Source organism: Salmo trutta, unplaced genomic scaffold (genome assembly GCF_901001165.1).
Source record: "Salmo trutta unplaced genomic scaffold, fSalTru1.1, whole genome shotgun sequence".
Classification (NCBI taxonomy): domain Eukaryota; kingdom Metazoa; phylum Chordata; class Actinopteri; order Salmoniformes; family Salmonidae; genus Salmo; species Salmo trutta.
In genome coordinates this window covers 10239-34793 of record NW_021823246.1, presented here as the reverse complement: position 1 = coordinate 34793, position 24555 = coordinate 10239, and the positions used below count along the sequence as shown (strand labels likewise).

The window sequence follows — 24555 nt, the reverse complement described above, 5'->3', positions numbered from 1 at the left end:
AACAAACATACAGTCAATAATACAGTAGAAAAATAAGTCTATATACAATGTGAGCAAATGAGGTGAGATAAGGGAGGTAAAGGCAAAAAGGCCATGGTGGCAAAGTAAATACAATATAGCAAGTAAAACACTGGAATGGTAGATTTGTAGTAGAAGAAAGTGCAAAGTAGAAATATATATAATATGGTGCAAAGGAGCAAAATAAATAAATAAATAAATACAGTAGAGGAAGAGGTAGTTGTTTGGGCTAAATTATAGATGGGCTATGTACAGGTGCAGTGATCTGTGAGCTGCTCTGATAGCTGGTGCTTAAAGCTAGTGAGGGAGATAAGTGTTTCCAGTTTCAGAGATTTTTGTAGTTTGTTCCAGTCATTGGCAGCAGAGAACTGGAAGGAAAGGCGACCAAAGGAGGAGTTGGCTTTGGGGGTGACCAGAGAGATATACCTGCTGGAGCGCGTGCTACAGGTGGGTGCTGCTATGGTGACCAGAGAGATATACCTGCTGGAGCACGTGCTACAGGTGGGTGCTGCTATGGTGACCAGTGAGCTGAGATAAGGGGGGACTTTACCTAGCAGGGTCTTGTAGATGACCTGGAGCCAGTGGGTTTGGCGACGAGTATGAAGCGAGGGCCAGCCAACGAGAGCGTACAGGTCGCAGTGGTGGGTAGTATATGGGGCTTTGGTGACAAAACGGATGGCACTGTGATAGACTGCATCCAATTTGTTGAGTAGAGTGTTGGAGGCTATTTTGTAAATGACATCGCCAAAGTCGAGGATCGGTAGGATGGTCAGTTTTACGAGGGTATTTTTGGCAGCATGAGTGAAGGACGCTTTGTTGCAAAATAGGAAGCCAATTCTAGATTTAACTTTGGATTGGAGATGCTTAATGTGAGTCTGGAAGGAGAGTTTACAGTCTAACCAGACACCTAGGTATTTGTAGTTGTCCACATATTCTAAGTCAGAACCGTCCAGAGTAGTGATGCTGGACGGGCGAGCAGGTGTAGGCAGCGATCGGTTGAAGAGCATGCATTTAGTTTTACTTGTATTTAGGAGCAGTTGGAGACCACGGAAGGAGAGTTGTATGGCATTGAAGCTCGTCTCGAGGGTTGTTAACACAGTGTCCAAAGAGGGGCCAGAAGTATACAGAATGGTGTCATCTGCATAGAGGTGGATCAGAGAATCACCAGCAGCAAGAGCGATGTCATTGATGTATACAGAGAAAAGAGTCGGCCCAAGAATTGAACCCTGTGGCAACCCCATAGACACTGCCAGAGGTCCGGACAACAGGCCCTCCGATTTGATACACTGAACTCTATCAGAAAAGTAGTTGGTGAACCAGGCGAGGCAGTCATTATAGAAACCAAGGCTGTTGAGTCTGCCAATGAGGATGTGGTGATTGACAGAGTCGAAAGCTTTGGCCAGGTCAATGAATACAGCAGCACACTATTGTTTCTTATCGATGGCGGTTACGATATCGTTTAGGACCTTGAGGGTGGCTGAGGTGCACCCATGACCAGCTCTGAAACCAGATTGCATAGCGGAGAAGGTGCGGTGGAATTCGAAATGGTCGGTAATCTGTTTGTTGACTTGGCTTTCGAAGACCTTAGAAAGGCAGGGTAGGATAGATATAGGTCTGTAGAAGTTTGGGTCAAGAGTGTCCCCTCCTTTGAAGAGGGGGATGACAACAGCTGCTTTCCAGTCTTTGGGAATAGATAGTAAAAGGAGCAGGTATCTGGGGGCGATAAAATAGCTTCGGGGTATAATGTACAGACAATGGTACGGCAGGATGTGAATACAGTGGAGGTAAACCTAGGCATTGAGTGATGATGAGAGAGATATTGTCTCTAGAAACATCATTAAAACCAGAAGATGTCATAGCATGTGTGGGTGGAGGAACTGAAAGGCTGGATGACCTTTTCTCCTTCTGTCTGTCTCTCTTCCTCATCTCTCCCTCTGTCTGTCTCTCGTATATATGTCTCTCCCTCTGTCTGTCTCTCTTCCTCATGTCTCTCCCTGTCTGTCTCTCGTCCTCATCTCTCTCTCTCTCTCTCTCTCTCTCTCTCTCTCTCCTCTCTCTCTCTCTCTCTCTCTCTCTACCTCTCTACCCTCCCTCTCTCTCTCTCTCTAACCTCTCTCTCTCTACCTCTCTCTCTCTACAACCTCTCTCTCTCTACCTCCCTCTCTCCATACTGTGTCTGGTGGGCCCTGCTCTACCCCTACCTCTCACTCTACCTCTCTACCTCTCTCTCTCTCTCTCTCTCTCTCTCCTCTCTCTCTCTCTCTCTCTACTCTACCTCTCTCTCTACCTCTCTCTCTCTACGTCTCTCTCTCTCTCTACCTCTCCCTCTCTCTCTACCTCTCTCTCTCTACCTCTCTCTCTACCTCTCTCTCTCTCTACCTCTCTCTCTCTACCTCTCTCTCTAACTCTCTCTCTACCTCTCTCTCCATACTGTGTCTGGTGGGCCCTGCTCTACCCCTAACTCTCTCTCGCTCTCTCTACCTCTCTCTCTCTCTCTACCCTCTCCCTCTCTCTACCTCTACCTCTCTCTCTACCTCTCTCTACCTCTCTCTCTCTACCTCTCTCTACCTCCCTCTCTCTCTCTCTCTCTCTCTCTTCCTCTCTCTACCTCTCTCCATACTGTGTCTGGTGGGCCCTGCTCTACCCCTAACTCTCTCTACCTCTCTCTACCTCTCTCTCTCTACCTCTCTCTACCTCCTCTCTCTCTCTCTCTCTACCTCTCTCTACCTCCTCTCTCTACCTCTCTCTACCTCCCTCTCTCTCTCTCTCTCTCTCTCTCTCTCTCTCTACCCTCTCTCTACCTCTCTCTCTACATACTGTGTCTGGTGGGCCCTGCTCTACCCTTAACTCTCTCTCGCTCTCTCTACCTCTCTCTCTCTCTCTCTACCTACCTCTCTCTACCTCTCTCTCTACCTCTCTCTCTCTCTACCTCTCTCTCTCTCTCTACCTCTCCCTCTCTCTCTACCTCTACCTCTCTCTCTACCTCTCTCTACCTCCCTCTCTCTCTCTCTCTCTCTCTACCTCTCTCTACCTCTCTCTCTCCATACTGTGTCTGGTGGGCCCTGCTCTACCCCTAACTCTCTCTACCTCTCTCTACCTCTCTCTACCTCTCCCTCTCTCTACCTCTACCTCTCTCTCTACCTCTCTCTACCTCTCTCTCTCTCTCTACCTCTCCCTCTCTCTACCTCTACCTCTCTCTCTACCTCTCTCTACCTCTCTCTCTCTACCCTCTACCTCTCTCTCTCTACCTCTCTCTACCTCTCTCTACCTCTCTCTACCTCTCTCTCTCTACCTCTCTCTACCTCTCTCTCTCTACCTCTCTCTAACCTCCCTCTCTCTCTCTCTCTCTCTCTCTCTCTTCCTCTCTCTACCTCTCTCCATACTGTGTCTGGTGGGCCCTGCTCTACCCCTAACTCTCTCTACCTCTCTCTACCTCTCTCTCTCTACCTCTCTCTACCTCCCTCTCTCTCTCTCTCTCTCTCTACCTATCTCTACCTCTCTCTCTACATACTGTGTCTGGTGGGCCCTGCTCTACCCCTAACTCTCTCTACCTCTCTCTACCTCTCTCTCTCTACCTCTCTCTACCTCCCTCTCTCTCTCTCTCTCTCTCTCTCTACCTATCTCTACCTCTCTCTCTACATACTGTGTCTGGTGGGCCCTGCTCTACCCCTAACTCTAACCCTAGTGGCTTTATAATCCTGCTTTGTGTCTTCAGCCAGGCAAATCAGCCCTATCTAACACACACACACCAGATAACAGCTCTATGCAAATGTCTGTGTGTGTGTGTGTGTGTGTGTGTGTGTGTGTGTGTGTGTGTGTGTGTGTGTGTGTGTGTGTGTGTGTCAGGAAGGAAAGGAGACGGAAAGAACAGTTGTTTCTACACACACACACACACACACACACACACACACACACACACACACACACACACACACACACACACACAGACTGAGGAGGAGATTTAAACTACGAACTGTCACCTACCACACACACACACACACACACACACACACACACACACACACACACACACACACGGTTACCCACAGGCGTTTCCTCTTCTCTTAATTTGGAGTGTATGACTCAGAAAGTCACTTCCCACTTCCTCCTTCTACTGCAGATGTCAAGACTCAGTTCAATGTAAAGGGCTTTATTGGCCTAGGAAACATGTGTTTTACATCGCCAAAGCAAGTGAAATAGATAATAAACAAAAGTGAAATAAACAATAAAAAATGTACAGACTATATATCATGTCTTGTAATACAGTGTTGTAATGATGTGCAAATAGTTTAAGCACAAAAGGGAAAATAAATAAACATAAATATGGGTTGTATTTACAATGGTGTTTGTTCTTCACTGGTTGACCTTTTCTTGTGGCAACAGGTCACACATCTTGCTGCTGTGATGCAACACTGTGGTATTTCACCCAGTAGATATCAAAATTGGATTTGTTTTTAAATTTTTTGTGGATCTGTGTAAATTGAGGCAAATTTCTGTCTCTAAAATGGTCATACATTTGGCAGGAGGTTAGGAAATGCAGCTCAGTTTCCACCTCATTTTGTGGCCAGTGTTGCACATAGCCTGTCTTCTCTTGGGAGCCAGGTCTGCCTTCGGCGGCCTTTCTCAATAGCAAGGCTCTCTCTCTCCCTCTCCTTAATGTTGGGTCAGGTTTTCTACCGCAGTGGTCAGGTATTCGGTAGCCTTTCTCAATAGCAAGTCTCTTTCTCTCCCTCTCCTTAATGTTGGGTCAAGTTTTCTACCACAGTGGTCAGGTATTCGGTGGACTTTCTCAATAGCAAGGCTCTCTCTCCATTCCTTAATGTTGGGTTTTTTGTCACTGTGAACTCTCTATTTAGGGCCAAATAGCATTCCAGTTTGCTCAGTTTTTTTGCTAAATTCTTTCCAATGTGTTTTCTCATGATTTGGTTGGGCCTAATTGTGTTGCTGTCTAGGGGCTCTGTGGGGTCTGTTTGTGTTTGTGAACAGAGCCCCAGGACCAGCTTGCTGAGGGGACTCTTCTCCAGGTTCATCTCTCTGTAGATGATGGCTTTGTTATGGAAGGTTTGGGAATCACTGCCTTTTAGGTGGTTGTAGAATTTAACGTCTCTTCTCTGTATTTTGATAATTAGCGGGTATCGGCCTAATTCTGCTCTGCATGCATTATTTGGTGTTTTACGTTGCACACTGAGGATATTTTTGCAGAATTCTCCATGCAGAGTCTCAATGTGGTGTTGGTCCCATTTTGTGAATTCTTGGTTGGTGAGTGGACCCCAGACTTCACAACCATAAAGGGCAATGGGTTCTATAACGGATTCAAGTATTTTTAGCCAGATCCAAATTGGGATGTCAAATTTTATGTTCCTTTTGATGGCGTAGAAGGCCCTTATTGCCTTGTATCTCAGATCAATCACAGTTTTGTGGAAGTTACCTGTGGCGCTGATGTTTAGGCCGAGGTACCTATAGGTTTTTGTGTGCTCTAGAGCAACGGTGTCTAGATGGAATTTGTATTTGTGGTCCTGGCAACTGGACCATTATTTTTGTCTTACTGAGATTTACTGTCACGGCCCAGGTCTGAGAGAATATGTGCAGAAGATCTAGGTGCTGCTGCAGGCCCTCCTTGGTTGGGGACAGAAGCACCAGATCATCAACAACAGTAGACATTTGACTTTAGATTCTAGACACTCATGCCAAATTGAGTCAAAAGGTTATGAAATCAACAAAGCATGAAAAGCCTTTGCCTTTGTTTTTTGTTTGTTTGTCAATTAGGGTGTGCAGGGTGAATGAGTGGTCTGTCGTGCGGTAATTTGGTAAAAAAGCCAATTTGACATTTGCTCAGTACATTGTTATCTTTAACGGCTCTGCTGTGAAAGATAATGCAGAGAATTTTCCCGAAATGTTGCAGTTTACGCATATCCAATGTCATTATCGGGGTCAAGTCCTTGGTTCCGAAAACCGATCCGTCTGCCGACGTAAAAGCACGAGGGGCCACAACAGACTTTCTTCCTTCGCGACGTCCCTCCAAGGCCCTTCTGTTAGCTTGCTAGCCCCGGACCGCAAGCTGCCTGAAGCCACTCACTGGACTCCTATGATCACTCGGCTACGCATGCCTCTCGCTAACGTCAATATGCCTTGTCCATTGCTGTTTTGGTTAGTATTTATTGCCTTATTTCCCTGTAGAGCCTCTAGCCCTGCTCAATATGCCTTATTTAAAACTTTAGTTCCACACTACAACACATGCAGTGACATCACCTGCTTTAAATTATATTTCTAGAGACAATATCTCTTTCATCATCACTCTATGCACAGGTTAACCCTCACTGTATCCACATCCTACCATACCTTTGTCTGTACATTATACCTTGAATCTATTCTACTGCGCCCAGAAATCTGTTCCTTTTACTCTCTGTTCCGGACGTCCGAGACGACCAGTTCTTATAGCCTTTAGCCTTACCCTTATCCTACTCCTCCTCTGTTCCTCTGATGATGTAGAGGTTAACCCAGGCCCTGCAGCCCCCTGCACCACTCCCATTACCCAGGTTCTTATAGCCTTTAGCCGTACCCTTATCCTACTCCTCCTCTGTTCCTCTGATGATGTAGAGGTTAACCCAGGCCCTGCAGCCCCCAGCACCACTCCCATTCCCCAGGTTCTTATAGCCTTTAGCCGTACCCTTATCCTACTCCTCCTCTGTTCCTCTGATGATGTAGAGGTTAACCCAGGACCTGCAGTGCCTAGCTCCACTCCCATTCCCCATGCACTATCATTTGTTGACTTCTGTAAACGTAAAAGCCTTGGTTTCATGCATGTTAACATTAGAAGCCTCCTCCCTAAGTTTGTTTTATTCACTGCCCTAGCACACTCTGCCAACCCGGATGTCCTAGCCGTGTCTGAATCCTGGCTTAGGAAGGCCACCAAAAACCCTGAAATTTCCATCCCTAACTATAACATTTTCCGACAAGATAAAACTGCCAAAGGGAGCGGTGTTGCAATCTACTGCAGAGATAGCCTGCAGAGTCCTGTCTTACTATTCAGGTCTATATCCAAAAAATTCGAGCTTCCACTTTTAAAAATCCACCTTTCCAGAAACAAGTCTCTCACCGTTGCCACTTGTTATAGACCCCCTTCAGACCCCAGCTGTGCCCTGGACACCATATGTGAATTGATTGCCCCCCATCTATCTTCAGAGCTCGTGCTGCTAGGTGACCTAAACTGGGATATGCTTAACACCCCGGCCATCCTACAATCTAAGCATGATGCCCTCAATCTCTCACAAATTATCAATGAACCCACCAGGTACAACCCCAAATCCATAAACACGGGCACCCTCATAGATATCATCCTAACCAACTTGCCCTCCAAATACCTCTGCTGTTTTCAACCAAGATCTCAGCGATCACTGCCTCATTGCCTGCATCCGTAACGGGTCAGCGGTCAAACGACCACCCCTCATCACTATCAAACGCTCCCTAAAACACTTCAGCGAGCAGGCCTTTCTAAACGACCTGGCCCGGGATATCCTGGAAGGATATTGACCTCATCCCATCAGTAGAGGATGCCTGGTTGCTCTTTAAAGTGCTTTCCTCACCATCTTAAATAAGCATGCCCCTTTCAAAAATTTAGAACCAGGAACAGATATAGCCCTTGGTTCTCTCCAGACTTGACTGCCCTTGACCAGCACAAAAACATCCTGTGGCGTACTGCATTAGCATCGAATAGCCCCCGTCATATGCAACTTTTCTGGGAAGTTGGGAACAAATATACACAGGCAGTTAGGAAAGATAAGGCTAGCTTTTTCAAGCAGAAATTTGCATCCTGTAGCACAAACTCAAAAAAGTTCTGGGACACTGTAAAGTCCATGGAGAATAAGAGCACCTCCTCCCAGCTGCCCACTGCACTGAGCCTAGGAAACACTGTTACCACCGATAAATCCACTATAATTGAGAATTTCAATAAGCATTTTTCTACGGCTGGCCATGCTTTCCACCTGGCTACCCCTACCCCGGTCAACAGCCCTGCACTCCCACAGCAACTCGCCAAAGCCTCCCCCATTTCTCCTTCACCCAAATCCAGATAGCTGATGTTCTTAACAAAACTGCAAAACCTGGACCCCTACAAATCAGACGGGCTATACAATCTGGACCATCTCTTTTTAAAATTATCTGCCGAAATTATTGCAACCCCTCTTACTAGCCTGTTCAACCTCTCTTTTGTATCGTCTGAGATTCCCAAAGATTGGAAAGCTGCCGCGGTCATCCCCCTCTTCAAAGGGGAGACACTCTAGACCCAAACTGCCATAGACCTATTTCCATCCTACCCTGCCTTTCTAAGGTCTTTGAAAGCCAAGTCAACAAACAGATTACCGACCATTTCGAATCCATTTCGAATATGCAATCTGGTTTCAGAGCTGGTCATGAGTGCACCTCAGCCACGCTCAAGGTCCTAAACGATATCATAACCGCCATCGATAAAAGACAGTACTGTGCAGCCGTTTTCATCAACCTGGCCAAGGCTTTCGACTCTGTCAATCACCGCATTCTTATCGGCAGACTCAACAGCCTTGGTTTCTCAAATGACTGCCTCGCCTGGTTCACCAACTACTTCTCTGATAGAGTTCAGTGTATCAAATCGTAGGGCCTGTTGTCCGGACCTCTGGCAGTCTCTATGGGGGTGCCACAGGGTTCAATTCTTAGGCCAACTCTTTTCTCTGTATACATCAACGATGTCGCTCTTGCTGCTGGTGAGTCTCTGATCCACCTCTACGCAGAAGACACCATTCTGTATAGTTCTGGCCCTTCTTTGGACACTGTGTTAACTAACATCCAGACGAGCTTCAATCCCATACAACTCTCCTTCCATGGCCTCCAACTGCTCTTAAATGCAAGTAAAACTAAATGCATGCTATTCAATCAATCACTGCCCGCACCTGCCCGTCCGTCCAGCATCACTACTCTGGATGGCTCTGACTTAGAATATGTGGACAACTACAAATACCTAGGTGTCTGGCTAGACTGTAAACTCTCCTTCCAGACTCACATTAAGCATCTCCAATCCAAAATCAAATCTAGAATCGGCTTCTTATTTCGCAACAAGGCGTCCTTCACTCATGCTGCCAAACATACCCTAGTAAGGCTGACCATCCTACCGATCCTCGACTTCGGCGATGTCATCTATAAAATAGCCTCCAACACTCTACTCAACAAATTGGATGCAGTCTATCACAGTGCCATCCGTTTTGTCACCAAAGCCCCATATACTACCCACCACTGCAACCTGTATGCTCTAGTTGGCTGGCCCTCGCTTCATACTCGTCGTCAAACCCACTGGCTCCAGGTCGTCTACAAGACCCTGCTAGGTAAAGTCCCCCCTTATCTCAGCTCACTGGTCACCATAGCAGCACCCACCCGTAGCACGCGCTCCAGCAGGTATGTCTCACTGGTCACCCCCAAAGCCAAATCCTCCTTTGGCCGCCTTTCCTTCCAGTTTTCTGCTGCCAATGACTGGAACGAATTGCAAAAATCATTAAAGCTGCAGACTCATATCTCCCTCACTAACTTTAAGCACCAGCTGTCAGAGCAGCTCACAGATCACTGCACCTGTACATAGCCCATCTGTATACAGCCCATCTATCTACCTCATCCCCATACTGTATTTATTTATTAATCTTGCTCCTTTGCACCCCAGTATCTCTACTTGCACGTTCATCATCTGCACATCCAACCATTCCAGTGTTTATTTGCTATATTGTAATTACTTCGCCACCATGGCCTATTTATTACCTTACCTCTCTTATCCTACCTCATTTGCACATGCTGTATATAGATTTTCCTACTGTATTATTGACTGTATGTTTTTTTTATTTCATGTGTAACTCTGTGTTGTTGTATGTGTTGAACTGCTGTGCTTTATCTTGGCCAGGTTGCAGTTGTAAATGAGAACTTGTTCTCAACTGGCCTACCTGGTTAAATAAAGGTTAAATAAAGGTTAAATTAAAAAAAACGAGCAAATGAAGCCATGAAGTCAAAGTCATTGTCCGTAGAGCTCCGAGACAGGATGGATTCGAGGCACAGATCTGGGGAAGGGTACCAAAAAATGTCTGCAGCATTGAAGGTTCCCGAGAACACAGTGGCCTCCATCATTCTTAAATGGAAGAAGTTTGGAACCACCAAGACTCTTCCTAGAGCTGGTCGCCCGGCCAAACTGAGCAATCGGGGGAGGGGCCTTGGTCAGGGAGGTGACCAAGAACCCAATGGTGACTCTGACAGAGCTCCAGAGTTCCTCTGTGGAGATGGGAGAACCTTCCAGAAGGACATCCATCTCTGCAGTACTCCACTAATCAGGCCTTTATGGTAGAGTGGCCAAACAGAAGCCACTCCTTCGTAAAAGGCACATGACAGCCCACTTGGAGTTTGCCAAAAGGCACCTAAAGACTCTCAGACCATGAGAAACAAGATTCTCTGGTCTGAGGAAACCAACATTGAACTATTTTGGCTGAATGCCAAGCGTCACGTCTGGAGGAAACCTGGCACCATCCCTACGGTGAAGCATGGTGGTGACAGCATCATGCTGGGGGGATGTTTTTCAGAGGCAGGGACTGGGAGACTAGTCAGGATCGAGGGATAGATGAACGGAGCAAAGTGCAGAGAGATCCTTGATGAAAACCTCAGAACCCCAGACTGGGGTGAAGGTCCACCTTCCAACAGGACAACGACCCTAAGCACACAGTCAAGACAATACAGGACTGGCTTTGGAGCAAGTCTATGAATGTCCTTGAGTGGCCCAGCCAGAGCCCGGACATGAACCCGATCAAACATCTCTGGAGAGACCTGAAAATAGCTGTGCAGTGACGCTCCCCATCAAACCTGACAGAGTTGAGAGGATCTGCAGAGATTAATAGGAGAAACTCCCCAAATACAGGTGTGTCAAGCATGTAGCCCTAACCCTAACCCTAACCCTAAACCCTAAACCTAACCCTAAACCCTAACCCTAACCCTAGCCCTAACCCCTAACCCTAACCCCAACCCCAACCCCAACCCCTAACCCCAACCCTAACCCTAACCCCAACCCCAACCGCTAACCCTAACCCCTAACCCTAAACCTAAACCCTAACCCCAACCCTAACCCCAACCCCTAACCCTAAACCTAAAACTACAGCCTGTAACTCTCCAGGACTAGTGCAGGGTTAGAACTAAAGCCTGTAACTCTCCAGGACTAGTGCAGGGTTAGAACTAAAGCCTGTAACTCTGTAGGACTAGTGCAGGGTTAGAACTAAAGCCTGTAACTCTCCAGGACTAGTGCAGGGTTAGAACTAAAGCCTGTAACTCTCCAGGACTAGGGCAGGGTTAGAACTAAAGCCTGTAACTCTCCAGGACTAGTGCAGGGTTAGAACTAAAGCCTGTAACTCTGTAGGACTAGTGCAGGGTTAGAACTAAAGCCTGTAACTCTCTAGGACTAGTGCAGGGTTAGAACTAAAGCCTGTAACTCTCCAGGACTAGTGCAGGGTTAGAACTAAAGCCTGTAACTCTCCGGGACTAGTGCAGGGTTAGAACTAAAGCCTGTAACTCTGTAGGACTAGTGCAGGGTTAGAACTAAAGCCTGTAACTCTGTAGGACTAGTGCAGGGTTAGAACTAAAGCCTGTAACTCTCCAGGACTAGTGCAGGGTTAGAACTAAAGCCTGTAACTCTCCAGGACTAGTGCAGGGTTAGAACTAAAGCCTGTAACTCTCCAGGACTAGTGCAGGGTTAGAACTAAAGCCTGTAACTCTCCAGGACTAGTGCAGGGTTAGAACTAAAGCCTGTAACTCTCCAGGACTAGTGCAGGGTTAGAACTAAAGCCTGTAACTCTCCAGGACTAGTGCAGGGTTAGAACTAAAGCCTGTAACTCTCCAGGACTAGTGCAGGGTTAGAACTAAAGCCTGTAACTCTCCAGGACTAGTGCAGGGTTAGAACTAAAGCCTGTAACTCTCCAGGACTAGTGCAGGGTTAGAACTAAAGCCTGTAACTCTCCAGGACTAGTGCAGGGTTAGAACTAAAGCCTGTAACTCTGTAGGACTAGTGCAGGGTTAGAACTAAAGCCTGTAACTCTGTAGGACTAGTGCAGGGTTAGAACTAAAGCCTGTAACTCTCCAGGACTAGTGCAGGGTTAGAACTAAAGCCTGTAACTCTGTAGGACTAGTGCAGGGTTAGAACTAAAGCCTGTAACTCTCCAGGACTAGTGCAGGGTTAGAACTAAAGCCTGTAACTCTCCAGGACTAGTGCAGGGTTAGAACTAAAGCCTGTAACTCTGTAGGACTAGTGCAGGGTTAGAACTAAAGCCTGTAACTCTCCAGGACTAGTGCAGGGTTAGAACTAAAGCCTGTAACTCTGTAGGACTAGTGCAGGGTTAGAACTAAAGCCTGTAACTCTCCAGGACTAGTGCAGGGTTAGAACTAAAGCCTGTAACTCTGTAGGACTAGTGCAGGGTTAGAACTAAAGCCTGTAACTCTGTAGGACTAGTGCAGGGTTAGAACTAAAGCCTGTAACTCTGTAGGACTAGTGCAGGGTTAGAACTAAAGCCTGTAACTCTGTAGGACTAGTGCAGGGTTAGAACTAAAGCCTGTAACTCTCCAGGACTAGTGCAGGGTTAGAACTAAAGCCTGTAACTCTCCAGGACTAGTGCAGGGTTAGAACTAAAGCCTGTAACTCTCCAGGACTAGTGCAGGGTTAGAACTAAAGCCTGTAACTCTCCTGGACTAGTGCAGGGTTAGAACTAAAGCCTGTAACTCTGTAGGACTAGTGCAGGGTTAGAACTAAAGCCTGTAACTCTGTAGGACTAGTGCAGGGTTAGAACTAAAGCCTGTAACTCTGTAGGACTAGTGCAGGGTTAGAACTAAAGCCTGTAACTCTCCAGGACTAGTGCAGGGTTAGAACTAAAGCCTGTAACTCTGTAGGACTAGTGCAGGGTTAGAACTAAAGCCTGTAACTCTCCAGGACTAGTGCAGGGTTAGAACTAAAGCCTGTAACTCTCCAGGACTAGTGCAGGGTTAGAACTAAAGCCCTGTAACTCTGTAGGACTAGTGCAGGGTTAGAACTAAAGCCTGTAACTCTCCAGGACTAGTGCAGGGTTAGAACTAAAGCCTGTAACTCTGTAGGACTAGTGCAGGGTTAGAACTAAAGCCTGTAACTCTCCAGGACTAGTGCAGGGTTAGAACTAAAGCCTGTAACTCTGTAGGACTAGTGCAGGGTTAGAACTAAAGCCTGTAACTCTCCAGGACTAGTGCAGGGTTAGAACTAAAGCCTGTAACTCTCCAGGACTAGTGCAGGGTTAGAACTAAAGCCTGTAACTCTCCAGGACTAGTGCAGGGTTAGAACTAAAGCCTGTAACTCTCCAGGACTAGTGCAGGGTTAGAACTAAAGCCTGTAACTCTGTAGGACTAGTGCAGGGTTAGAACTAAAGCCTGTAACTCTGTAGGACTAGTGCAGGGTTAGAACTAAAGCCTGTAACTCTCCAGGACTACTGCAGCGTTAGAACTAAAGCCTGTAACTCTGCAGGACTAGTGCAGGGTTAGAACTAAAGCCTGTAACTCTCCAGGACTAGTGCAGGGTTAGAACTAAAGCCTGTAACTCTCCAGGACTAGTGCAGGGTTAGAACTAAAGCCTGTAACTCTCCAGGACTAGTGCAGGGTTAGAACTAAAGCCTGTAACTCTCCAGGACTACTGCAGCGTTAGAACTAAAGCCTGTAACTCTGCAGGACTAGTGTAGGGTTAGATATCAGATTAGACAGGGGAGCTTCCTCCCTCTCTTCAGCGAGAGATAGAAAGAAAGAGAGGGGGTGGACAGGGTCGGGGGACATAGATGGAGAGAGAGGGAAAGAGAGAGGGAGAGAGAGGGAGAGAGAGAGGGAGAGAGAGAGAGAGGGAGAGAGAGAGGGAAAGAGAGAGGGAGAGAGAGAGAGAGGGAGAGAGAGAGGGAGAGAGAAGGGGAGAGAGAGAGAGAGGGAGAGATAGAGAGGGAGAGAGAGAGAGAGGGAGAGAGAGAAATAGGGAGAGAGAGAGAGAGAGAGAGGGAGAGAGAGAGGGAGAGAGAGGGAGGGAGAGAGAGGGAGAGAGAGAAAAAGGAAAAGGGAGAGAGATAGACTTAAACGCTTTAACATCATCCTCAGCTCTGGCATTTTAAAAAATAATAATTTTACTAGGCAAGTCAGTTAAGAACAAATTCTTATTTACATTGACGACCTACCGAAAAGGCCTCCTGCGGAGACGGGGGCTGGGATAAAAAATAAAAATAAATGTGAGTGTTTGAGTGTTTGTTGCAGCTCATTCCGGTCGCTGGCTGCAGCGAACTGAAAAGACCAATGGAGGTGTGTGCTTTGGGGACCTTTAACAGAATGGGACTTATACCTGTACCCTCCTGCCTGACCACTGCTTGTCTCTGACCCTGAGTCTGTCTGCCGTCCTGTACCTTGACCTCTACTCTGGATTATCGACCCCAGCCTGACCTGCTGTCTGCCGTCCTGTATCTTGGCCTCTACTCTGGATTATCGACCCCGGCCTGACCTGACCCTGAGTCTGTCTGCCGTCCTGTACCTTGACCTCTACTCTGGGTTATCGACCCCAGCCTGACCTGCTGTCTGCCATCCTGTACCTTGACCTCTACTCTGGATTATCGATCCCGGCCTGACCTGACCCTGAGTCTGTCTGCCGTCCTGTACCTTGACCTCTACTCTGGATTATCGACCCCGGCCTGACCTGACCCTGAGTTTGCCTGCCCCGGTGGTTACAATAAACATTGTTACTTCACACAGTCTGCACTTGGGTCTTACCTTGATTCCTGATTTAAAAAAAAGTATTTGTAACCTACATAGAGTCAAAGTCCTGAGTGTGGGAACAAACTTAGTCTGTCCCACGGTCGGGTCAACAAGAAAGAAAATATTCAACAAAGCCAGAAACCCTAGACCCACTCCAATTCGCATACCGCCCCAACAGATCCACAGATGATGCAATCTCTATTGCACTCCACACTGCCCTTTCACACCTGGACAAAAGGAACACCTGTGTGAGAATGCTGTTCATTGACTACAGCTTAGTGTTCAACACCATAGTGCCCACAAAGCTCATCACTAAGCTAAGGACCCTGGGACTAAACACCTCCCTCTGTAACTGGATCCTGGACTTCCTGACGGGCCGCCCCCAGGTGGTAATGGTAGGTAACAACACATCTGCCGCGCTGATCCTCAACACGGGGGTCCCTCAGGGGTGCGTGCTCAGTCGCCTCCTGTACTCCCTGTTCACTCATGACTGCACGGCCAGGCATGACTCCAACACCATCATTAAGTTTGCCGATGACACAACAGTGATCACCGACAACTATGAGACAGCCTATAGACAGCCTAACGTAACCAAGACTAAGGAGATGATTATGGACTACATGAAAAGGAGGACCGAGTACGCCCCCATTCTCATCGATGGGGCTGTAGTGGAGCAGGTTGAGAGCTTCAAGTTCCTTGGTGTCCACATCACCAACAAACTAGAATGGTCCAAACATACCAAGACAGTCGTGAAGAGGGCGCGACAAAGCCTATTCCCCCTCAGGAAACTAAAAAGATTTGGCATGGGTCCTCAGATCCTCAAAAGGTTCTACAGCTGCAACATCGAGAGCATCCTGACCGGTTACATCACTGCCTGGTACGGCAACTGCTCAGCCTCCGACCGCAAGGCACTTCAGAGGGTAGTGCGTACGGCCCAGTACATCACTGGGGCTAAACTGCCTGCCATCCAGGACCTCTACACCAGGCGGTGTCAGAGGAAGGCCCTGAAAATTGTCATAAACCCCAGTCATAAACTGTTCTCTCTACTACCGTATGGCAAGCGGTACCGGAGTGCCAAGTCTAGGACAAAAAGGCTTCTCAAAAAGTTTTCACCCCCAAGCCATAAGACTCCTGAACAGGTACCCGGACTATTTGCATTGTGTGCCCAAAGCACTGTCAACTGTGGGAACTTATATAGAGAGGCGTGTGCCTTTCCAAATCAGTTGAATTTACCACAGGTGGACTTCTAGAAACATCTCACGGATGATCCAGGGTCTGAATACTTATGTAAATAAGGTATTTCTGTTTTTATTTTTAATACATTTGCAAAAATGTCTAAAAACCTGTTTTCACTTCTTCATTATGGGGTATTGTGATGTCATTATTGGGTATTGTGATGTCATCATGGGGTATTGTGATGTCATCATGGGGTATTGTGATGTCATCATGGGGTATTGTGATGTCATCAATGGGTATTGTGATGTCATTATTGGGGTATTGTGATGTCATCATGGGGTATTGTGATGTCATCATGGGGTATTGTGATGTCATCATGGGGTATTGTGATGTCATGATGGGGTATTCTGATGTCATTATTGGGGTATTGTGATGTCATCATGGGGTATTGTGATGTCATCATGGGGTATTGTGTGTAGATTGATGGCTGTTGTATTGATTTCATCCATTTTGGAATAAGGCTGTAAGGTAACAACATGTTGTATTGATTTCATCCATTTTAGAATAAGGCTGTAAACATGTTGTATTGATTTCATCCATTTTAGAATAAGGCTGTAAACATGTTGTATTGATTTAATCCATTTTAGAATAAGGCTGTAAACATGTTGTATTGATTTCATCCATTTTAGAATAAGGCTGTAAGGTAACAACATGTTGTATTGATTTCATCCATTTTAGAATAAGGCTGTAAGGTAACAACATGTGGCTAAAAGGGGGTCTGAATACTTTCTGCATTTCACTTGATAAGCAAACTAATGTCGTGCCTTTTCACAAAAACAATCTATGTCCACAAATAAAAGGGTTGATTTCCTCCCAGGAGATGGCATTGGTTTTATTGACCTCAGCTACTTCCTGAGACGTGATGGATGTACAATTCAGCCAATAGCTGTGGTTTTGGTAGAGCGAAATGATTGGTCAGGAGTTAAAGTTCCGGCCCCCAGAGCTGCTCAAATCAAATTTTTACTTGCGAATCTTTCTACAAATTTACAAAACTTTACGAATCTCTTGATAACATGACAACAGGGACAGAACTCAGAGTCCGAGCAGATTCAGAACCTGTATATAAATTCTAAATGAGGCTTGTTGAATGTATTCAGATGTTACAGGTCTGAGACCGGAAACAGTCTCTCTGTGTGTGTGTGTGTGTGTGTGTGTGTGTGTGTGTGTGTGTGTGTGTGTGTGTGTGTGTGTGTGTGTGTGTGTGTGTGTGTGTGTGTGTGTGTGTGTGTGGGTGCAACATGAGGATAATAAAAGCTCCATTGTTCAGTGAAGTCTGGAGGCATATGATATCTGGGTTAAACCGGGAGAGAAACAAGAGAGGGAGAGAGAGAGAGACAGAGAGAGTTGGTGGTGGAGTGGAGACAAAACACATCCCTGAGGAGAGCCTGTGTTGGTGTTGGAGTGGGGACAAAATACATCCCTGAGGAGAGCCTGTGTTGGTGGTGGAGTGGGGACAAAACACATCCCTGAGGAGAGCCTGTGTTGGTGGTGGAGTGGGGACAAAACACATCCCTGAGGAGAGCCTGTGTTGGTGGTGGAGTGGAGACAAAACACATCCCTGAGGAGAGTCTGTGTTGCTGGTGGAGTGGGGACAAAACACATCCCTGAGGAGAGCCTGTGTTGGTGGTGGAGTGGGGACAAAACACATCCCTGAGGAGAGCCTGTGTTGGAGTGGGGACAAAACACATCCCTGAGGAGAGCCTGTGTTGGTGTTGGAGTGGGGACAAAACACATCCCTGAGGAGAGCCTGTGTTGGTGGTGGCGTGGGGACAAAACACATCCCTGAGGAGAGCCTGTGTTGGTGGTGGAGTGGAGACAAAACACATCCCTGAGGAGAGCCTGTGTTGGTGGTGGAGTGGAGACAAAACACATCCCTGAGGAGAGTCTGTGTTGCTGGTGGAGTGGGGACAAAACACATCCCTGAGGAGAGCCTGTGTTGGTGGTGGAGTGGGGACAAAACACATCCCTGAGGAGAGCCTGTGTTGGAGTGGGGACAAAACACATCCCTGAGGAGAGCCTGTGTTGGTGTTGGAGTGGGGACAAACACATCCCTGAGGAGAGCCTGTGTTGGTGGTGGCGTGGGGACAAAACACATCCCTGAGGAGAGCCTGTGTTGGTGGTGGAGTGGAGACAAAACACATCCCTGAGGAGAGCCTGTGTTGGTGTTGGAGTGGGGACAAAACACATCCCTGAGGAGAGCCTGTGTTGGAGTGGGGCCAAAACACATCCCTGAGGAGAGCCTGTGTTGGTGTTGGAGTGGGGACAAAACACATCCCTGAGGAGAGCCTGTGTTGGAGTGGAGACAAAACACATCCCTGAGGAGAGCCTGTGTTGGTGGTGCGTATGTCCGACACGTGGGGACCTATTCTGACTCGCTGTGACCGTTGGCTCAGGAAGTCCAACAGCCACAAAACCAGCCCCAATCTAAGGAGACAAAACACATCCCTGAGGAGAACCAGCCCCCATCTAAGGAGACAAAACACATCCCTGAGGAGAACCAGCCCCCATCTAAGGAGTAGTCCCGAATGAGTCTCTGTGCCAGAATGTAGGGCTACGATACTGTACTATACTGACTATATACACTATATACTTACTGTACTATACTATACTGTACTATACTGACTATATACACTATATACTTACTGTACTATACTATACTGTACTATACTGACTGTATACACTATATACTTACTGTACTATACTATACTGTACTATACTGACTGTATACACTATATACTTACTGTACTATACTATACTGTACTATACTGACTGTATACACTATATACTTACTGTACTATACTATACTGTACTGACTGACTGTATACACTATATACTTACTGTACTATACTATACTGTACTATACTGACTGTATCACTATATACTTACTGTACTATACTATACTGTACTAATACTGACTGTATACACTATATACTTTACTGTACTATACTGTACTATACTATTCTGACTGTATACACTATATACTTACTGTACTATACTATACTGTACTATACTGACTGTATACACTATATACTTACTGTACTATACTATACTGTACTATACTGATTGTATACACTATATACTTACTGTACTATACTATACTGTACTATACTGACTGTATACACTATATACTTACTGTACTATACTATACTATAACTGACTGACTGACTGTATATACTATATACTTACTGTACTATACTATACTATACTATTCTGACTGTATATACTATGTGCTTACTGTACTATAGTATACTGTACTATACTGACTGTATACACTATATACTTACTGTACTATACTGACTGTATACACTGTATACTTACTGTACTATACTATACTGTACTATACTGACTGTATATACTATATACTTACTGTACTATACTGTACTATACTGACTGACTGTATATATTATATACTTACTGTACTATACTATACTATACTGACTGTATACACTGTATACTTACTGTACTATACTGTACTATACTATTCTGACTGTATATACTATATACTTACTGTACTATATCGTACTGTCCTATACTGACTGTATACACCGTATACTTACTGTACTATACTTACTGTATATACTATATACTTACTGTACTATACTATACTGTACTATACTGACTGTATATACTATATACTTACTGTACTATACTATACTGTACTATACTGACTGTATATACTATATACTTACTGTACTGTACTATACTGACTGTATATACTATGTGCTTACTGTACTATACTGGCTGTATATACTAACTATATACTATACTACAATATACTAACTGTATATACTATATACTGACTGTATGTACTATACTATACTGTACTGACTGCATGTACTATATACTTACTGTACAGTACTACAATGTACTATACTGACTGTATGTACTATATACTTACTGTACTGTACTATACTATACTGTACTGACTGCATGTACTATATACTTACTGTACAGTACTACACTGTACTATACTGACTGTATGTACTATATACTTACAGTACTGTACTGTACTGACTATGTACTATATACTTACAGTACTGTACTATACTGACTCAGTATTAGTATCACTTTGGAACTTTCACTGAACATGTAGAAAACCTGAATGGGCCTTCAGTTGGTAGAGCAACGCCAGCATGGTGTGTTATATATACTGGCCTTCCCTGTGGTTCAGTTGGTAGAGCAATGCCAGCATGGTGTGTTATACATACTGGCCTTCCCTGTGGTTCAGGTTGGAAGAGCAACGCCAGCATGGTGTGTTATACATACTGGCCTTTCCCTGTGGCTCAGTTGGTAGAGCAACGCCAGCATGGGTGTTTATATATACTGGCCTTCCCTGTGGTTCATTGGTAGAGCAACGCCAGCATGGTGTGTTATATATACTGGCCTTCCCTGTGTTCAGTTGGTAGAGCAACGCCAGCATGGTGTGTTATAATATACTGGCCTTCCCTGTGGTTCAGTTGATAGAGCAACGCCAGCATGGTGTGTTTATATATACTGGCCTTCCCTGTGGTTCAGTTGGTAGAGCAACGCCAGCATGGGTGTTTATATATACTGGCCTTCCCTGTGGTTCAGTGGTAGAGTCAACGCCAGCATGGTGTGTTATATATACTGGCCTTCCCTGTGGTTCAGTTGTAGAGCAACGCCAGCATGGTGTGTTATAAATATACTGGCCTTCCCTGTGGTTCAGTTGGTAGAGCAACGCCAGCAGGGTGTGTTATATATACTGGCCTTCCCTGTGGTTCAGTTGGTAGAGCAACGCCAGCATGGTGTGTTTATATATACTGGCCTTCCTGTGGTTCAGTTGGTAGAGCAACGCCAGCATGGTGTGTTATATATACTGGGCCTTCCCTGTGGCTCAGTTGGTAGAGCAACGCCAGCATGGTGTGTTATATATACTGGCCTTCCCTGTGGTCAGTTGGTAGAGCAACGCCAGCATGGTGTGTTATATATACTGGCCTTCCCTGTGGTGCAGTTGGTAGAGCAACGCCAGCATGGTGTGTTATATATACTGGCCTTCCCTTGGGGTTCAGTTGGTAGAAGCAACGCCAGCATGGTGTGTTATACATACTGGCCTTCCCTGTGGTTCAGTTGGTAGAGCAACGCCAGCATGGTGTGTTATACATACTGGCCTTCCTGTGGTTCAGTTGGTAGAGCAACGCCAGCATGGTGTGTTATACATACTGGCCTTCCCTGTGGTTCAGTTGGTAGAGCAACGCCAGCATGGTGGTGTTATACATACTGGCCTTCCCTGTGGTTCAGTTGGTAGAGCAACGCCAGCATGGTGTGTTATACATACTGGCCTTCCCTGTGGTTCAGTTGGTAGAGCAACGCCAGCATGGTGTGTTATATATACTGGCCTTCCCTGTGGTTCAGTTGGTAGAGCAACGCCAGCATGGTGTGTTATACATACTGGCCTTCCCTGTGGCTCAGTTGGTAGAGCAACGCCAGCATGGTGTGTTATATATACTGGCTTTCCCTGTGGTTCAGTTGGTAGAGCATGGTGTTTACAACGCCAGCATGGTGTTTACAACGCCAGCATGGTGTGTTATATATACTGGCTTTCCCTGTGGTTCAGTTGGTAGAGCATGGTGTTTACAACGCCAGCATGGTGTTTACAACGCCAGCATGGTGTTTACAACACCAGCATGGTGTGTTATACATACTGGCCTTCCCCGTGGCTCAGTTGGTAGAGCATGGTGTTTACAATGCCAGGGTTGTGGGTTCGATTCCCACGGGGGGGGGGGCCAGTGCAAAAAAATGTTTTTTTAAAATGCATGAAATGAAATGTATGCATTCACTTCTGTACGTCGCTCTGAATAAGAGCGTCTGCTAAATGACTAAAATGCAAAACCAGCAGATAGTCCTCCAGTTCACTATCTCTCTGTTTCTCTCTCTCCTCTCCATCGTTTTGGTTAAACTGAGACACATTACTATTAGATAATTAAACTATTTAAATCATTACATCGTTACCCAGCTGTTGCTTAGCAGTTGAAAACATAAATGAATGAAAGTTATTTACCTGACAAAGACGACGAACTGACTGTAGAGAGTCGCTGACACCCATGCATCTAATGCTGCTCTGAGAGAGAGAGAGAGAGAGAGAGAGAGAGAGGTGTAGAGAGAGAGACAGAGAGAGACAGAGAGAGACAGAGAGAGAGAGAGAGAGAGAGAGACAGAGAGGAGAGAGAGAGAGAGAGAGAGAGAGAGAGGAGAGAGAGAGAGAGACGAGAGAGAGAGAGAGAGAGAGAGAGAAGGAGAGAGAGAGAGAGAGATTAGAGGGTGAGAGAGAGAGGTTTACTCCATTCTAAGCAAACTGATGTTTATCTGAGGACAGATCAGCTGGACTGAGAAGTGAATTCATACTAACCGAAATGTCACCTGCCACAGACACAGAAAGAGCGGGGCGGGGTGAGGGTGAAAATAACAAGTGCATCACGCTGAGCGGCAGGGTGTGAAAGAACCAATAACGCCCCTTTGAACTGAGATAGAGAGAGGGGGGAGGGGAGAGAGAGAGAGAGAGAGAGAGAGAGAGAGAGAGAGAGAGAGGAATAGGGGGAGGGGGAGAGAGAGAGAGAGAGAGAGAGAAATAGAGGGAGGGGGAGAGAGAGAGAGAGAGAGAGAGAGAGAGAGAGAGAGAGAGAGAGAGGAATAGAGAGACAGAGAGAGACGGGAGGGAGAGAGAGAGAGAGACAGAGACAGAGAGAGAGAGGTAGAGAGAGAGAAATAGAGGGAGGGGGAGAGAGAGAGAGAGAGAGAGAGAGAATCAATTGTTCTTAAATTTTATTTCCCATATTTGTCACCATTTCCATTTGACATGAAGTTTGGTTCAGAAGTTACAGCTCTCTCTAGACTCCCCAGTCTATTCAGCGGATCTGGAAGGGACCCTGCGGAGGGTAGTTTGGCTCTACCTCGTTCCGTTTTGCATAGACTGTGACGTCATCGTGGCGAGCCCACTGAGGCCCTGCAGTGGCTCCATAATCTACCCATAAAACCTAGCAGACAAACAGGGAAATGGTTACAATGGTTTTTCCACCATTCATTTCTCCCATAGGGATTTAAGAAACACTTTAATGTTTTATTTATTTATCCTTTATTTAACTAGACAAGTCAGTTAAGAACAATTTCTTATTTTCAATGACGGCCTACTGGGGAACAGTGGGTTAAATGCCTTGTTCAGGGGGCAGAACGACAGATTTGTACCTTGTCAGCTCAGGGATTCGAACGTTCAGTTACTAGTCCAACGCTCTAACCACTAGGCTACGCTGTGTTTACCCTGGCGATGGTAACCATGGAGACTGACCCTGGCCTGACGTTTTGGTAACCATGGAGGCTGACCCTGGCGATGGTAACCATGGAGGCTGACCCTGGCCTGATGTTTTGGTAACCATGGAGGCTGGCCCTCCTGGCCTGACGTTTTGGTAACCATGGAGGCCGACCCTGGCCTGACGTTTTGGTAACCATGGAGGCTGACCCTCCTGGCCTGACGTTTTGGTAACCATGGAGGCTGACCCTGGCCTGATGTTTTGGTAACCATGGAGGCTGACCATGGCCTGATGTTTTGGTAACCATGGAGGCTGACCCTCCTGGCCTGACGTTTTGGTAACCATGGAGGCTGACCCTGGCCTGACGTTTTGGTAACCATGGAGGCTGACCATGGCCTGACGTTTTGGTAACCATGGAGGCTGACCCTCCTGGCCTGACGTTTTGGTAACCATGGAGGCTGACCCTGGCGTGACGTTTTGGTAACCATGGAGGCTGACCCTGGCCTGACGTTTTGGTAACCATGGAAATCTGCACCTCATCTCTAGCTGACACCTTGTTAACAGGTATTGATCCTGCAGGTTCATCTCTAACAGGTATTGATCCTGCAGGCCATCTCTAACAGGTATTGATCCTGCAGGTCATCTCTAACAGGTATTGATCCTGCAGGTCATCACCTTTACTAACAGGTATTGATCCTGCAGGTCATCTCTAACAAGTATTGATCCTGCAGGTCATCTCTAACAGGTATTGATCCTACAGGTCATCTCTAACAGGTATTGATCCTACATGTCATCTCTAACAGGTATTGATCCTACAGGTCATCTCTAACAGGTATTGATCCTGCAGGTCATCTCTAACAGGTATTGATCCTACAGGTCATCTCTAACAGGTATTGATCCTACAGGTCATCTCTAACAGGTATTGATCCTGCAGGTCATCTCTAACAGGTATTGATCCTACAGGTTCATCTCTAACAGGTATTGATCCTACAGGTTCATCTCTAACAGGTATTGATCCTACAGGTCATCTCTAACAGGTATTGATCCTACAGGTCATCTCTAACAGGTATTGATCCTACAGGTCATCTCTAACAGTATTGATCTACAGGTCATCTCTAACAGGTATTGATCCTACAGGTCATCTCTAACAGGTATTGATCCTGCAGGTCATCACCTTTACTAACAGGTAGTGATCCTACAGGTCATCTCATCTCTAACAGGCATTGATCCTGCAGGTCATCTCTAACAGGTATTGATC

The 24555-nt window shown here is 46.2% G+C and overlaps 1 protein-coding gene across 1 annotated transcript in view; it reads right to left on the bottom strand.

Annotated features, from left to right (window-relative positions):
* LOC115189900 (caspase recruitment domain-containing protein 11-like) overlaps positions 1-22159 on the bottom strand; it is a gene marked incomplete at its 3' end in the record, with an annotated part of 33445 nt that extends 11286 nt beyond the window's left edge. The window contains exon 1 of the mRNA XM_029748407.1: positions 22055-22159. Coding sequence (XP_029604267.1) covers positions 22055-22103 — 49 coding nt within the window. The remainder of the gene's footprint in view (positions 1-22054) is intronic.
* Between the last annotated feature and the right edge of the window lie 2396 nt (positions 22160-24555).